This window comes from Gastrolobium bilobum, unplaced genomic scaffold (genome assembly GCF_033153095.1).
Source record: "Gastrolobium bilobum isolate Gb01-03AN ecotype WA unplaced genomic scaffold, APGP_CSIRO_Gbil_v1 utg3931, whole genome shotgun sequence".
Lineage (NCBI taxonomy): Eukaryota > Viridiplantae > Streptophyta > Magnoliopsida > Fabales > Fabaceae > Gastrolobium > Gastrolobium bilobum.
The window spans coordinates 15,020-34,017 of NW_026896354.1; the positions used below are offsets into that span (position 1 = coordinate 15,020).

At 31.7% G+C, this 18,998-nt stretch overlaps 1 protein-coding gene across 1 annotated transcript; it reads right to left on the reverse strand.

Moving 5' to 3' along the window:
• Window positions 1-2,717: 2,717 nt before the first annotated feature.
• On the reverse strand, window positions 2,718-6,158 carry LOC133299282 (bark storage protein A-like). The gene is made up of 5 exons (XM_061498724.1): window positions 5,822-6,158; window positions 5,626-5,693; window positions 5,120-5,275; window positions 4,278-4,526; window positions 2,718-3,178 (listed from the first exon to the last, which is right to left on the reverse strand). Exons 1-5 carry the CDS (start codon window positions 6,048-6,050, stop codon window positions 2,816-2,818), a joined length of 1,065 nt encoding a protein of 354 aa, XP_061354708.1. The 5' UTR covers window positions 6,051-6,158; the 3' UTR covers window positions 2,718-2,815.
• Window positions 6,159-18,998: the final 12,840 nt, after the last annotated feature.

Here is an 18,998-nt window from a genome sequence, read left to right on the forward strand (position 1 = left end):
TTCTTTTTTTCATAAATATCCGGTAATGCACTTTCATATATTAAATTAGAGTTAATATTATTATAAAACTTTTTTTTGGCTACCAATAATTTTTAATTTTGGTTTTAAAAAATAGATGGATAATATGTCTGGTTAATTTTCAAGAGATAATTTCATGGTGTACTCCATTATTAAATGTGATCAAATTATTTATTTTGGTAATGTGCATAAGTTTTTTTTTTCTGGTAATAATTGAGGGTAGTTAGCACAGCAAAGACAATAAGTTATTTTTAATAACATGCGTCAGAATGTAGTCATATAGCTTAATAACTCATAATTGGAGAGTTATTATATAAATAATTATATTTGCAACTAGCCCCTGTCACTGTCTTAATATAAAGGAAAATCAGTTTGTCATGTCATAGTATTGTTCCATCCTGCAACAGGATCCGGTTCTATATCTTGACTTTTTTAACATTTAACATAATACGAAACTATATACTGATTTTTTTTTAAACGTGGGACTTACATTTGATTTGTGTGTGCAGATAAAATGCTCTTATCATATGACATGACAAAAAGTGAACCCTAGTATATATATCTAAATATGCCTTTATGGTGCTTCCTTATTTATCCACTCATACTTAAATTCATAATTACTGTTTAAAATTCATATAATTCATGAACTAATTTCAACGACTATATCATTTTGATAGCAATTAATGTTTTTTAGTCTATTATTTTGAATAATAAATAAGTCAATCTTAAATTATAATATTTTAAATTTAAGTAAATTACATAGAACCCCTCTCTATTTGATACCTTATCAACAAAATTACCATACATTTTCAATTAACCACTCTTTACCATGTCCTCAACTCCCCTTCACCCACGGTTGCAGTCGGCCACCGCAACCTAACCAAACTAAGACGCCACCTTTTTTAGGGTTTGAGTTTGAGGAGCTCAATTCCAATAGCATCCAACACTTAATTAAGAATCCTTTTCCAAATGAGCGTCGTTATGATATCCGGAGGCCAAATGCCACTTATAAAGGTAGAATGAAGGAATAAATGTTGGGAGTGAAAATTTTAAGTTTGTGATAAAGATGAAAATGTGAATATTGGGTATTGTTTGTTTAGCCGGGTCAATTTGTGTTCTGAGAAGCCCACACAGCCTAAGCCCATCACCACAGGCCCAGTTGCATATGGACGCCCACGTCAGTCTTACTGAATAAAGACAAGTGACGTCCTTCACCTCCTGCCCTCCCGACATGAGGGTTCCCAAGATAAGATACTTTAATGTCTTATCTTGGGATCAGGCATCTGCAAAGGGATCCTTCATAATCCTTAAATGGAAGAAATCGCTTGCAGGCATAAAGCAACGAATGCCACCACACCAACAGAGGGTGTCATTGCTGTGACCGCCTGAGTGCAGACCGTCTAGCGATTCCCAAGGAAAGTTGACCCCCCCTACACACCCACGTAAGGTAATCTCCCTCTTCCTCTATAAATACCTCCACAACACCTAACAAAAGGGATCGTTATGTACAGTCTATGATGCACGGACACGGACACGGGACACAAGACATGACACGACACGACACGCTGACACGTTAATTCTAAAAAATGTCATATTTCGACACGTTGGGACACGTTTTGATATTAAATAAAAATTTTAATATATTTAATACATATAAGAATCCATAATAAGTCATATAACCAATGAAATATTTAAATCTCATAACATAAATATAAATATAAATAATTTTTCGTACTTTGTTAATTTTTCATGTCAAATTTCATAAGTGAAAAAAATTAATTTATAAATTATTTCTTTTATATTTAGTTAACAAAATAAAATTAAGATTTTTTTTTAAAAAAAAATGTGTCCCAACGTTGATCGCGTGTCGAAAAAAGTTAACTGCGTGTCGGAGAGTTGACCGCGTATCCCCAAGTATTGATCGCGTGTCGGACACGTGTCGGAACGTATCCGTGTTGAATACATGTCCGACATGCAAAATTTTGTAAAAGGAACATGTCCGTGCTTTGGAGTGTACAGTTGCTCTGACCTTTTATATTACCTGTTCATAACTCACTAACCACTATTCCCTTCCCTCATACTTGATAGATATAAACTTAAAACGTGGCTGGCTAGCTTGGTCAGTATCTGTGCTGGTCATCTCACCCATAGAGTGACTTTACTCTCTCGTTGGGAACATATTGGGTTGGTAGAATATTTTCGGTACAATTTGCAAAGCCAAGATCTAAGCTGTTGTGGAGAAAAACGGGGTGAATATTGTAAACAGAGAAGCCTTTCATGAGAAATCAATGATTCCGGATTCATGTTATATCGATTACTCGATTTTGTTCGAAATAATTTTATATAATTTATTTTAGAAATTTTAAATTTAAATTATTTTAAATTATTAATATATTTTTTGATTCATATTTTAAAATTTTCTTTAAATTAATTATGTACACATTTTTTTATAATTTTGAACCTTCTTAATTCTTTTAAATATATTTTTTCAAATTTATGTTTATTAATGTTCTAAAGTCACAGGTGATGTTAAAGAGCGTCATGCGGCTTCCATATGTGTTCGTCAAGAACTAATTTAATGCGAGACCCGTTTTAATTTTAAAAGATAAATTTAAAATTGTATAAAGGTGATTTCATAGCACTGCCCTTTGATTATTATTACAAAATTGCCGTTCAAATTTTGGCGAAGGAAATGTTATTATCACCGTGTCGATCAATGCATGTATGATAATTCCAAACAACAAATAAGCAGGTTGTCTATGAGGTGCATCATGCACGGATTATTGAAAGACTAATATTACATGGACCACCTTTTCGAGTGGAGTGACAAGAGCTTCACAAACTCAATCACCACCTTCACTGAGTTAGTGGCGGCGAGTGATAAGAAAGTATCAACCTCGTTGGACTCAGCGGAGCCACCGCCAGCCAAGTCGGAGAGAGCCCTAATAGCAATGAAGGGCACCCTTTGTTGTAAGCATATAAGGGCCACCGATGCACTTTCCATGTCTACTGGGCTCACATGAAACTTATTGTAGATGAATGCTCTGTATGCTGCATTGTCAAGGTAGATACTTGCACTTGTTCCTCTATCCACAAGCACCACCTTCGGTGTCGTGGATAAGCATGTGGTTGAGTTTACACACGCATCTAGCTTCAAGCCCTGACAAGATATTACGAAACTTTACCACATTTTTTATACCATAAAAATATGAGATTAACTGGTAGTAGCTCAATTGGTATCAAGGGAGTTAAGTAAGTCAAAAGAAAAAAGGCATTGGTTTGTTCCCTACGATCCACATTTGGGAGGGGTTTAAATATCTCCATCCTAACCCGCCTCACACTTTGAATTAATCTCATAGCTGGCTCAAAGAGTCGAAACTTGTGAGAATACGAGAAAAGACAACTCACCTCAAAGATAGGTAATTAGAATTGGGAGAGAAAAAAAAACATGAGTCTCACATATTTTTATGTGTGGGTAAGAGATAAAATTATCTCCTACAATATAAGAAATACTAATCCCTAAAACAACACTAGAATCCTACTAAAATATCACACCAGAGTCGGCTCAAAGAGTAGAAGCTTATGGAGATACTGGGGGAAGCTAATTCGACTCAAAAGAGATAATTAGAGTTGAGTTAACTCAAATAAAAAAAAAAAAATATATATATATATATATATATATATCACACTATATTGATCAACTATTCAATTAGCCATACAAGGGTACAATTGATTACGGATTAGGCTCATACCCTATAAGGCTCTAAATTCGAATTTCACGTACCAATACGAAGATTTTATTGGTAGACGATATATAATTCCTTTCAAAAATTCTAAAAAATATGGGGGGATCTGCCATGTCCCTAATAGGACACCGTAACCCCACCTAAAATTTTCTTATTTTGGATTTCAATAATTACATTATAATTATACTAAACTACAAAAAAAGTCACTTGGTTTTTGTCATAACTAATTTTTTGTGAACATCGGCGATTTAAATGTTATTTATAAAATAAATAAATATATTATCAAACGATGACAATTCAGTTGGAGCTAAAAAACTAAGTAGGTGGGATGAGAGTATGTGTTTGATCCTCTCCAGTATCGTTTTTGGGAGAAATTTAAAGTCTTAATCTCGGGACCCATCCCGAATCGGACTAGCGCGAATCAGTGAACCGATTAGAATATCTTAAAAAAAAATAAAAAATATTCAATAAATTATTCTGGCTTCTAATCCCAAGCCAGTGAGGGTCACTTACCTCCAGTTTTCGAGCAATATGGTAGTACTTCGAATCAACAGGAACCCAAAATGCATGTTGCCTTTCTTCTGGAATGCCATCAATGGGTAAAATCTCCTCTGGTTGGTACCATATATTGTTGAGTAGGTTGTCAAATGTGCTGTCCGCACTTGCGTTTGAGGTGAAATCTGCAAATTTTAAGTACTCAACTTTTCTGGTTAAGCCTCCATTATCTAAGGGTAATGAATCATTGGGCCCTTGTCCATACCTCTGCATAATATATAACAACCCAAATCATTTTATTAATCTTTCCGGTGTCTATATAATTAATTAATTATACAATCAAATTCAAAACGATAAAAAAGAGTGAGAATCCTACTTTTTTATATTCTTTGGTGAGAATCCTATTTTATTATATAGTAATAGAATATGAAAAGAATAGTGTGTACTCTTAATTTTTTAAAGATATATTTTACATCACATTAATCTTTTATTTATAAGTGATCTTTTAATGATAATTAATGGTATTAGTTTTGTCATTTTAAGGACCAAATTAATATTAATTTATGAAGTAACTTTATGGTATAAAACCATTTTAATGTCTTTATATTTAGAAAATCAGCTTATGATACTTAAAGTTTTAAATAATCAAAATAGACATTTACTCTGTCTTTTGTTTTCAACTGAATATATATTTTGAAATTCTACAAAAAGCAGTAGATAACGAAAATATATATTTTTTATTTCACATTTTAATATATATAGTGAATGGTCTAATATTTGCACAATAAACACATCATATATAATATTTGAGTTTTGTGTAGGGAAAGAAAAAAAACAAAATAGAAGAATTATTGCAAAACCTGCCAGGTCCAAAGTGCTAAATGAGCCCAATAGTGGGGAATGGCTACGTCTCCAATATGCAAAGACGGGTTTGCATTTCCAGCAATACCGTAATGGACCACTCCTTCCACTGAGAAAAAGCTTAACAGAAGCTGAGTAGTTATAGCTGCATTTATCTACATATTTCAGTGAATTTCAGTGAGTATAAAAGGAGAGAACACTCTTTATCATTTTAAAAGAGGTAAAATTGTGTCATCATAAATAAAAGAAAGAGATAGATAAATGAGGAGAGAGTAGACAAAAAAATATAAATGTGTAAATTTCACTTCATTGTGAGAGTGAAATGACATAAATTATGTCATTTAAAAAAATAAATATTTTTTTCCATAAAAGAAATCCTAATTAATAACCCCATCTAATAGTGATCAATAGCCCAAAAAATAAAAATCAAAAATCAAATAAAACCAATCAAGACAGGTAAAAAAGAAACCGTACTTTATACTAAAAAAGAAAAAAGGAACCGTACCATGCTCTGTGCTGTCATAACCAGTACAACACGTTTGTCGCCGATGGCTCCAAAGCGAAATCTCCTTCCTTCATTATTAACCATAAAAAATAAAAGGTAAAATTGGAAGATATAAAGTAATAGATAACTGTTTCTTTCAAGATTTCATATACACGAGGCCCTAGAAAAATTACAATTATGTTGGATTGATATTTACCTGCGAAGTCTATGATGGTGTCACTTGGAGTGTAACTTGGATTCTGAAGAAGAGGGTCCAGTTCAAATGAATTTGGTATGACCAAACCTAGATAAGGTCCCTTTTGGTTGGCTTTAGCGATTTTGCTTTGCAATTCTGATGTCAAAGCACCACTTACGAATGCATGTTGTGCATTGACCCACAAAAATGCCGCAAGAAGCGTGTTCAAGACTCTCCTAGCAGCTCCCATCTTTATCCACCCAGACACACACACACAATCAAGAGAGCAAATGATCAATAACCGTTAGGACTTGAGAAATGAAAGATCGAAATGGTGTTGGTTTTTATAGAAAATTTGCTGGATGCATTTCTACCTCCAAGGGAGCGAAGGGTCAGAATATGTGAAGGGGCTTTTTGGTACAAGGATTTTATTTAGATTCCAACGAGAGTGATATTGGAATTCTATTTATCTGCGTTTCGGATGAATTTTTTGAATTTTTTCCCTTAATTCTGTTTTATGAACATTTTTTTAAGGTAAAATGTAAAATGTCATTCAACAACAATATGAAACACCGACACTTTAAAAATTCTGACGTGTCATGTCGACACTCTCCGACACTCCAACACGCGTTGTAGAAACTCAAAAAATGGTTCAAAGGTTGTGTAGCGTTGCGTTTTTAGTTCCAATTATTAGATTCGTTGGATTATGATTACCATTTTATTGAGTTTAATATAAATATTTAGGATATCTTGTATTTCTTTGTAAAATTGATGGGTATTATGAGTTTAACTTCATTTTTTTATTAAATTATTGAATATTAAATATAATATATGATACACAAATTAAAAATATTATTTAATATCAAAACGTGTCCTAACGTGTCGAAATCTAACATTTTTTAGAATTAACGTGTTAGAGTATCGTGTCGTGTCGTGTCACGTGTCCCGTATCAGTATCAGTGCTACATAAGTTAAAATTTTGAGAGCTGAGAAAATTTTTTGGCCTTTGTGCCATTAGCGACAAGTAATTTTTTCTTCCTGTATCACCATCGCAATGATGTTGCCAGTAATTTAAAGTGTTTAAGCAATATTTTCTTTCCATTCCACACCAATAATGCAATGAGGGTGCCACTAGCGCCAGTAATGTAATTTTTAAAATCACTTTATATTCTTAATAGGGTTTTTTTTTTTTTGCAGTTACTGCATATATGTTATATGTAGTTAGTCCAATACGACGTCGTTTTGAGAGTAAATGCAAATTATTTATCTGCATTAACTGCAGAAATATTTTTCCTTTCCTAATAATATTTGACAATCAAATAAACATAAAATCAATAAACTTGAGCCAATATTCATGATAATATTTTGGCCTTCCAAATGATTTTTTATTCATATTTCTAAAAAATTTAATTTCTCAATATATTCTCGATAATCATAATTTTCGAGTATAAAAAAATGTCTCATCTATTAAAGGTCTTATAGATTTGAATTTTTTTTACATAAAAAATAATAAAATTGAAAAAAATGTACGAACTTATATTTTTTAAGGAGTGATATATTACTTCAAATAAATCAATTAAGGTATTAAACTTTTATTATTGTCAATTAATGGCCTCAGTGTTATTGGAAAAATATTTTAATTAATAACATATTCAAAAATAAATAATTACCTAAATGATGTATGTATTAAGACCAAATGAGCCTGGATAAGGAAAAAAAAGGTTGGCAATGGCATTGGCAGGTGCCACTTGTGGTTGGAGTTAGAGGTGTAAATGGGCTGGGCTGGGCTGGGCTTTGGCCATCCTGGTCCAAGCCTACGTCAAAAAAAATTCAGCCTATCTGGCCTACTGGGCTATTAAAGGCTTTTATTTGTAGACCAAGCCCGGCCCATTTTAGAAAATAAGAAAGCCTGACATGGCCTACAAGCCTTGTAGGCCTTCCACTATATATACTAAGCAAAAAAATAATTGTATAGAGCAAAGAAAGTTCTATTCATGCATGCACTAGTACTTCTCATAAGAAAAAAATGACAAACAAGAAAGAGTTAACATAATACCTCAGCTCTAGAATGTATATCATAGAGGAATAAAGTCAAAGAAATGGGAAAAATAAGAAAAATACAATTACTGGATGCTGAAATAAAGTCTACAAAAGAATGTCATTCATCTAAAAATCTTTAAACCACCATCAAGACAAAGGAAAGAAGAGTATTATTGAAAGATCTTCATCAGTAACATCATAATCAAGCAAGGTACCCATTGCTCCATGGTACTAAGCTGCAACAACATGTAAAATTTGGAAACATTAGACAAATTTTCCTTTCATAAAATAAAACAAGCACAAAAAGTAAGAGATATTGGTATTTGGTACTTTGTGTCTTTGCCACATAAAATAAATATTATTTTATTATTTTATTTTAATAAATTAAATAGGCCAGCCTACAAAGCTGTAGACCGAGCTTGAAAAAATTGGCCTATGGCCTATTTATTAAAAAACCTTTTTTATAAGCCTAAGTCTACTCTACTTTTCTGAAAGGCTGAGCCTGGGCTGGGCTCAATGTAGACCGGGCCGTAGGCTGGGCTGGGCCATCCTGGCCCATTTACACCCCTAGTTGGAGTCCCCCGGGATGGAACCCAGCTGTCTTCTTCCCATTTCTTATAAAAAAATAAATAAAAAAACTTTTTTTGTTCTTTATTTGATATGTGACTCAGCACATCTAACAATTCAACAACTAATATTAGTTAACTCTTCGTTAGCTGAGTGAAAAATAAAATAAAAATGATGCAATCCTCGTTTGTCTCGTGGATCATCTAGATAGACGTAGAGGTAAGAAAAGTGTTTTAAAACTTTTATATCAAAGGTCCATATTAATTTTTTAAGGATGCGTGTGGTTAACAGTTTTTTTCTTTTACAAATATTGACACTAACTAATTATTAATTTCGTTCAAATTGGCATTAAAATTATTTGTTCTATATATGTACAAATTATACGATTAAGAAATTAAATTAATATTTTTTAAATAATAAAATAAATTAGTGTTATTTTTATTATAAAAGAGTTAGACTAATGCCGATTTTATAAAGGATTAAATTGATATTACCTTTTGTGACAAAAAAAAAAACAAATTGATATCACCTTTTATAATTTAGTAACTGATTTAATATCAATTTTTTTTTTTTGCAGATAATCAAATTAATTTCACATTTTTTTAACACTTGAATTGGTGTTACTCAAATTTTCACCCTAGGATCTATAGGATGGCTTTTCTAAATTGAGATGTGCACTTTAGAAGAAAAAGTGAATAATTATAATTGTTTATAATAATATTAATAGAGTGAATTTTAATAACTTCATAATTTCTTATATATGTATATGCATTTTATTATAAGTTTAATTATTGATTTAAATCGACGGTCATGATTCCATGTTTTTCCCCTCACTTTATAATAACCAAATCCTAGAATAACAATAATCACACTACAAAAAAATATGCATATAGTGGGGGTCATATGTACAAATAGTGGGGGCCTTAAACCTCCACATACTACATTTGTAGCATTCAACCAACACGCTGGTATGACGTTCGCCACAACATATGTTGTAGCATTTTTTATGCAGCCGCTGGCATGACCTCCAGTATTTGTTGAAGAAATTTGTGGGGGTTATTGACCACCAAAAAATGTTGCATGTTCTGACATTTATAAACCTCTACAAAATGTTGCATGTTCTGGCATTTATAAGCCTCTACAATATGCTTCATTTTGTGACGTTTTCTAATCCCCACAAGTTTCATTTTTTGGCATTTTTTGAACCCCCCTCCCCCCCCCAAAAAAAAAAAACTATCTGTGAGCTATTCCAGTTGTAGTCCCCCCTAATTTTATAGTTGTTGGCATGCATTGAATGTGGTTAATAATTTGAACTTTGCCCCCTCGTGTTTATAACCATCTAAAAGATGATTCCATATGTCTCTAATGCATGCATAGATACATGTAAATGGAACACGTATGTCAACAAACGTGACAGAGAGTTTAAAAAAACTAGAAAACTAATTAGTTAGTTAAGAAAGCTAGGACAATTGAATATTTGTTGGTCACAATTGCCATATAGTAAACAGGTATTTTGTAATTGTACACATTCGAACAGACATAACATTTATCATCTCAAAAAAACTAGAACGCATAAAGGTCATTGCCATGTAAACAATAGTAGGAAAGTTACAATTATCCTAAACCAAAATACACAATACATCCATCTTAAAGCTCCACAATCCACAATATATAGTGTCAACTCATGCGTGGTGTTGGGCCAGCTTCACTTCCTTCATTCTGTCAAAGAACAATTTACTGTACTCTTTTAGAATGCTACAGCGAATAAAGCACTTAACTCAAGAACTTGTATTATATAGAGTTCAATATTAATTAATAACCATATAAATCATTACCATTGGAGTAGAAGCCATGCCCAACAATGCATCCAACTCTAGAGGAATTCTTCCTTCTTTCATTTGTATATAAGCAAGCATTACAGTCTGTAATGTCTTGACAGTTTCCTCTGAAGCTGTTAACTTGGTCTTCAAGGTAATAACTTCTTCTTTCAATTTAGAACTTTCAGCTGAATTCATGCTTGAGAAAGTGGAGCCAATAGGATTAAATCGTCCAGTGGTGAGTCCAAAGGCAATACTAGGAAGGCCACCTAGGCCTAAACCACGTACGCGACCAGAGTGCTCTGGTCCTAAAACTTTTGCAACCGCATCATTTGTTGAAATTTCAATAGAATTAGTGCTCTGACTTAATTCTTCATGAATCTGCTCCTGTACATGTTCAATATTTGTGAGTCTAACATAAAAATGAACTATTTTGGAGACACCTGAGACACTATTTTGGAAATGCTACTGTCCATAATAGTGCCTTATTATATGAAAACAAGTAATAGTTATTATTGCAAATTTTATGCACCACACCACAAATATATATAGATAGACTCACTAGCAATACTACTTAACAATGATGATGCAGATCCAAAATAGTGATACAGACATTAATGTAACTCACCACTATAGCCTTTGTTTCCTCATTGGCATATGATCCGTCTTTTCTCTTATGAGTAGCAATATATAGTTCCCCTAGTAAATACTACCAACTTCTTCATTTCCGGCTTTCGACTTATCCATTTAAATCCAAAAATGAAAATTAAAAAAAAAAGTTGCAAATTTTTTTTTAAAGAAATTAACTTGATTTGGTCTTCACTCTTGATTCTCTCATGGGACATCATTTGCTTATGCATGTATTAATTGTACTATCTATTCTTCCCGGAAAGATATCTTCTAAATCAAGATGTACAGAGTGAACCAAAGATGAAAAACATTCAAATATGACATATCAGTTAACTAACTCACTCGATTAACCGATTTGTCATAGACATAAATCATGTAAAATAAAACCTTAGTTAATTAATTTTTCAGTAATGATTTAGTAAATTAAAAAAGGCGAAGGGCAGGGTTATTATTTGAGTTGGGTTGGTTCCTTATAAGTTAGAAAATAAAAAATAGAAACAAAGAAAGCTATAAAAGCTATAGAATTTTAAGGGGTGTCAAGGTGAAGCCAGAATTTTCAAGCTTTTTCAAGTAATTTCTTCACTTCAAAATCTAAGGCTAACAAAAAAGGCATCATCTAAGAAACCTTTAATAAACTTAATTTTTTCTAGAACATATAGTTTGGTTATAAAATATTTGTTGTTTCAAGTATGAATTGAGTTATATAGCTAATGTCCTCTCCTAGTCTCCTAAACTTGCTTTGATCTTAGGATTTTGTTCAATAATACTGTGATAGGAATGTAAATAACAAGAAAGAGTTGAAGCAAACTTTACAGAATCTAAAAGAAAGGCTACATAGAATATTTAAGACACAATAGAAACACTCATAGTAGCAGGTTCCAGTAAGCATCAAAAGAGGTTGAATAGATCTCTGCAAAACAAAATAGTATCAAAATATTGGACATGGCAAGACCTTAATGCAGATATAACAAAATCAGAAAGAAAAAGAAAAAAGAAAAGAGAAGCCATGTAACGAGGAAGACAGGTTAATGTCATTTTTTGTTTTGGATCATGTGAGTTCCTCCCTACTTGATTGAATACGCTTATTGAATTGAGCTGGAAAAGTATTGTGCTTTATATGAACATGCTTGGTGTGCTTCTCTGCAGTGTACAGATGTTATATTACTGTCACGCGGATCCTTAGCCCACAAATTGATATTTCTTTCTTTTGACAAGTTGATTATTTTATTAATTGTCACTACTCTAGAGAAGTCGAAAAACTATGGGTTATTGGTGGCACTAATATATAATATTTTTCTTTTCCCAATCAATAAGAACATCAACATTGAAAAAAAAAGGTTTGAACAATCTCAGATTGAATTCATAGCAGTCCACTTACTCAGACTAAAACCTAAAAAAGCTTTGATAAAAAGAATAGAAAAAGAAAAAGAAAGAAAGAAAACAGCCCTTAGAAAGTTTCAAAAAAAAAAACTCAATTCACCCGATTATCCATGTCAACAAGAAAGCAACAGAGAGACCATCAGTAGATTTTTCTCGGTAGTTTGTGATTATTTGAAGAATTTCAGCAACAATTTTTTTCAAAAGAACTATATCTGTCAAATATTTTAAAGATCAACAACACAAAACTTTCCTCTAAAAACTAATTAAAAAGTTAAAAATATCACATAATAACAAGCAAGAGAAAAAAGGACAATGACTGATTGAGATCACATAAAGACAGAACCTTAGCTGGATCCACCATTACCTGAATTTTACTATCTCCCTTTCTCCACTTTTTTTCCTTTTCCATCTCATTCAACCTTTTCACACTTTATCTCTCTCACTAAAAAAAAAACACAACACACACACAAATCTTGTTCCTCAAAATCACATTTCTCATTCTCTCTCAACCCTCACTCACTTCAACTTTCAGAGAGAAAGCAAAGCACATAACAAGGAACACAATGTGCAGCTTCTCTACTATTACCAAGCACATAACAAGCAAAGCAAAATCACGCAAAATGAAGCTGTTACAAGCTATTTGCAACCCGAACACATCAAATTCAAGCTCATCATAATCCAACACACCATTTGTTAAAAGCAGAGCCACTAAATAAGCATTGGCAACGACAACAATGCTAGCAAGAAATGATTTCAACGGCATTTTATCAAACTCCAAAGGTATCTTATACTACAATTTCTCCAGTAACAAACATCACAATAAAATCGCCAAAATAATTAACAAAATAAAAATAAATAAACGAGACAAACACAGAGTTGAAGATCTAGAACACAAAAGTTCGTCCATAGGCCAAGTTCTCAAGAGATTTCCAGTTCAAATCGCAGAAGTTTAAACTCGAATTCCATTTCTAGCATTTTCTTCTTTTTTTGAATAATACCATTTCTAGCATTTTCTAACCATCCAAATATGGCACCGACTCTATCATTATGCTATAAATTAGAAAATAAATTAACTATAAAAACAGCAATTAAACCAAGTAACCATAACTAACTAGTGATTACAGAATACGATAGTGTAGGCTGTGAACAACAATGAAAAGAAGCATATCCAAAATACAATCCTCTTCTCTCTTTCATGCATGTATCAAATCGGAGAAACTTTACCAATGTGGAACAAAACTTTACAACAATCTATGTAAATATATATATATATATATATATATATATATATGTATATTCAGGTTGCTGGTAAACTTTACCAATGAGCAGAAGACCAAGGTGGAAACGACAACACCAATGGAAGAGAAGCCACCGAAGATTGTGGCGCAAGAAGGATAGAAGAGAAGAGGAAAAAAGAACTACAAATATACCTTTGAGAAAGTACAGAAAATAGAAGATACAATCATCAGAACCTTCAACCACAGTGTAAAGTAGCTGATAGGGTTTGCTATTTAGCTCGCCTTCGAAAAACTTGAGTCCCCAAAAGCCTTAGCTTATTTTTTTTGAAGAAGTAAAATCATTTAAAGTAATTTAGGATATTTTTGAATAAAATCCTAAAAAAAGGTTTTATATTTGTGCAGGTCCAAGAACGCTAGAAAAGAAAAATAAAAATTACAAAATTTTTGACATTTGTAACTGCCACCGAAAGGATATAGGACGCTAAAATTATTTTAACATTCTGGCGTTCAAAAAAGATGCTAAAATTTACATCATTTACTAGAGGTCAAAATTGAACTCCACTAAATGACCCCAAAAATTGCTTATTTTTTTGTAGTGTCATTCTTAGCCTTGTTAATTTTTAGAGCTAACCTCAACAATAAAAATGTTAACTTCTCAGTTTTTGTGTAGATGGCTGCATTTAATTAGATTATTATTATTATAAATTTAAATTTTGAGTGATGAGATATCTCACGTTAATTAACAATAAATTAAATTAGAACTGTATAAGTAAAATAAATCATACAGTCGGTCGGTATGTTAAAAATTTGAGTCAAGAATCAAGATCACTGCGAAGTGTCCTACCACACTTAACAATCATGACAAAGGAAAATGACCAAGATACATGCAAACTAATTCAAATGTTGTCTGACCGATTAATCTACACTTTTTTTAAGGGGTTTATTTCCAAAAAATAATTAAATTAAATATCGTATTCTTTTGTTTTTGAAATTAAATGTTACAGACTAATTAATAAAAATTACAAACTTTTATATATTAATCTATAATTTCATTATTTAATGTATAATTGTAAAAGAGGAATATTTTAAAAAAAAATACTGAAGTGGACTATGGAAAAAATATTTTTTCTTTTAAATAATATAATTTGTGTCATTTCACTCTTACAAAGAGGTGGGATCCACATCTTAATTTTTTTGTCAATTCTCTACTACTTTATCTATCTCTTTTTTCTCTTTTAGAATGATACAACTTTACATTTTTTAAAATGACACACGATTCTTTTCTTTTACTATTGTAGTCTGTCTGTAGTGAAATTATTTGCAAGCATGCGAGTATTTCTACCCTCTGAGGCGCGCGCTGACATCGATAAGACTTTTCAAAAGCATATGGGACATCGGTACGGGTAAATTATTATGATACGTTCGAACGGTGGTTGTGTATTCGATGTTCATGTAATACGTGAGAATAAAAATGGATCCCATGCGCAAATTTTATCTGATATGATTATGTAAAATTTTAGAAAATATAATTTTTGATATTGTACAGAAAATTTGTCACATATAATATATAAAAGAGAAATAGTTTTCTCATTTTATATGAAAAAACTCTCTCATGCTACACTCATAATACATAATTGGGTTTCATCTTGCTTTTTTTTGTCTTCTTATCTTTTTATGGACCCCACTCATGTATTGTGTGTACAGTGTAGTATGAGAAAATTTTCTTATGTAAAATAAGAAAATTAATTTCCTATATAAAAATAGATAAAACCATTAAGCAAAAGAGAGAAAAATAAATAAATGAGTTTCATTTATTTTTTATGTGTTTCAAAAGATAAATTATATCATACAAAAAATTATATTCCTATAATTTTAGGCTTGAAAATTTTGTGTCTATGTATTCTTCTTTATAGATATTAATAAATATTGATTGAATCCCACTCATTTAATGAAATTAAAAGAGAGATAAATGCCAAACATGTAAAATTTACACATGGGATCTACTATGCCTGAGAATATGAATAAATTTTTAGTATCAAATACATCAAAAATTCAGTGTATTTGCTCAATTATTTTATGATATATGAATAAAAAATATCTTATCATCTATTTTTTAAAATAATATAATATTTATCACAAAATAAATTAACATATACATGATGCATTAAAATTTTATTCATGAGAATATATTCTGCTACTAAATTCAATGACAAGTTGACAACAACATCACAACCACTTGGCGAAAGCTATAGTACAATTGGATATAATAAAATAATCATGAGCTGCATAATCATACAAAATCAAACCAAATTTCAATAGTTAAAAATAGAGTAACAATTTATCAAAATAAAAAAATAGAATAAAGTATCTTTGAGTTCTAAACAAATATTATTGGACTCAATTTAATCTCTTAAAACAAAGAAGTAAACTTGCGATCCCACTAAAATTCAAAATAGACTCGTATTAATCTTTTTGAGGGATTAATATTGATAGTATTTGAATTTCAAAGGGACCACTATTTCAACTAACTGAGTCTATTTTAAATTTTAGAGGAATCACAAGTTAAATTTTTTTTCTAAAAAATTAAAATGGTCACATAATATTTGTTGAGGACCCAAAATGTATTTTACTTGTAAAAATACTATTCTTTTAAGTTACCTTAAAATTTATCTAACAATTATACAGTTGTCACACATTTTTTAAAAAAAATCAATTCTTTTATAAATGATAGAAGCCTAAAATCAAATGTTTCAATAATACTTTTTCATGTTTGAAATTAAATTTAAAATTTTCCATTTTGAAAGCACTTAAATATTTCAACACTTGGAGTGTTTGGTAGAGGGCTTATTTTCAGATTCGTGAGAAAGGAAAGTGAGAGTGGTAATTCAATTTGTCCATATTTGATAGAAGATTTTTGAAAATTTTCTCGTGAATGTAATTTTTCTGAGATTTTATTTTGTATGTAAAATGTAAATCAAAATATCACCCAAGAATACCACCTAGACACTTTCCCGTGAAAATGAAAAATTAGATGCGAAAATTCTGGTAATATTTTGACATATCGAGAAACTTACTTTTACACCATATTTACGAGAATTGTGATTCTCAGATAAAAACAATATCTTCCATCAAATACTCCGTAGCGCTTCTTCCATATCATTATCGTATTTCAAATAAGGGGAAACACGTCTTGTTATTTGAGTGTAGGGATGGCAAAAACGAGCCAACCCGTCCTAAATGAGTCGGGTTGGGTTGGCCTAAATGAGCTGCCAACCCGACTCAACCCGACCCGATACAACCCAAACCCAAACGAGCCAGCCCGCGGGTCAAACGGGCCAGCTCGCGGGTTGGGTATTTTTTTTTTAATTCAAAAAAAAATATGATTGCATTAAAATAATAATAATAATAATAATAATATGAAAACTCCAAAATCGCCATACGCTCACATCGTCGTCACTCGTCACTTTCCTTAACCCTAAGATTCTTCTGGCCCCTTGGATAGCTTGTTCACCCTGTTACCATTAACCTTGCATCTTTGGGTCTATTGGCCTATTCTCTTAACAAACGCAATCCACTACTCCCAAGATGCAATACCTTTTTTCTCTATATTTCTCATATTTCTTTTTTATTTTACCCCAATATATATATGAAAATGGATTCATTGTTCTTCTTCTATGTTGTTGACATTATAAGATTTGTTACTTCAATCTTTTTTTCTTTTTCCAATCTGGGTACCTTTGAAGAGATCAAAGTTGGAACCTTTTGGCAGTGTTGATAATTTTAGCAGTGTTGGAGAACAAATAAGACTAGATCCACAAAAATCAATTTTTTTGAGCTAACTCGCGAGCCAACCCACTGGCATAATTTCAAGCTACCCCGCGAGCTTTTTTTGAGCCAACCCGCGAGCTTTATTCTGAGCCAACCCGCGAGCTGATTATCAAGCCAACCCTAACCCGACTCGAGTCGGGCTGGGTTGGATTTTCTGACTCGTTTATTTTTTCGGGCCAACCCTAACCCGACCCGTTTTTTACAGGTTGAATGCGGGTTGGGCCGAGTCGAGCCGGGTTGGCCCGTTTTGCCAACCCTATTTGAGTGAGGATATATTTGGCCCCCTCCATTACTTTATAAGTAGAATTCTTTTTTTTAAAAATAAAAAATAAAAACTTCTCAAGCGTGATCCATGTTAAATAATAAAATTTCCATAGCTAGCTCGGCTTATGATGTCAATTGTTAAATATTGAAAAAATATTGGGTGATTTCTAGGGATAGTTTACTCATTAGCTTGTGGGGCACATGCCCTCCATTTAGGTTTTTTTTTTAAGTATATTTAGTTTTTTTTTAAATGTTATATATATACTTACACGTTTTTATTGTTTTTGTCTCTAGAGTTTATGAAATTTGCCCCCACTCTAAATTAAAATAAATGACTGATTAGATATTTAAAACATTAAAAAAATATTGGTTGCTTTCGAGGGACAGATTTACTATTTATTATATAAATAATTCAATGGATAACTTTTTTCCATGTTTCAAAAAACTTGTTGTTAGAGATGTCTAGAACACTAAAAATCTATTTATGGATTAGATACGCTTGAGTTAAGCAGATTATTGTGCACAGAAGAACAATAAACAACTTTGCCAATGGAGTGTGTGAGCACAGTAACATCATAACAATAAGAGAGAGAGCGTGTATATCTGTAAGTTTTACCACTTATTTATAGAGTTTACCGGTGGGTATTGGGTGCTAGACCTTCAGTGCTTCTGCTAATGGCCCAAGTCCGTGTATTATGCTATTGTATTAGGATTAGTATCCTTGATGGATATCTTTCCTTAATTATGTCTGATTTATGTTTGGATTACTCCTTGTTGGGCTTAACAATAATGGGCCTCGTATATGGATCCATAATACTTCTCTCTCTTTTTTTATGATTTTTGTAAACTAAGATAGGATTTGAGCATATGACCTCTTTGCAAGCTATTAAGTTGGTCATAAAGAGAAGAATTTTAGATTAATGGACACACAATCTATGTTGCACCGACACCGACACGGGATACAAAACATGATACGACACGACACTTCGACACATCAATTTTAAAAAATGTTAGATTTCGACATGTTAGGACACATTTTGATATTAAATAATATTTTAAATTTATATAGTGTATATTATATTTAATATTCAATAATTTAACAAAAAATGAAACTAAACTTATAATACCCATCAACTTTGCAAAGAAATATAAGATATCACAAATATTTATATTAAATTCAATAAAATTGTAATTGTAATCCAACGAATCTAATAGTTGGAACTAAAAAAATAACGCAACGCAATGTTCAAACCTTTTTTGAGTCTCTTTAACGAGTGTTGGAGTGTCGGGATATGTCGGACACAACACGTCAGGATTTTTGAAGTGTCGGTACATCATAACACCCAAACCTAATTTATTTTTTTATAAATTTATTCATGCTTACCAGGTTTTATTGTTTTCGTCTCTAGATTTATAAAAATCTGCCTCCACTCT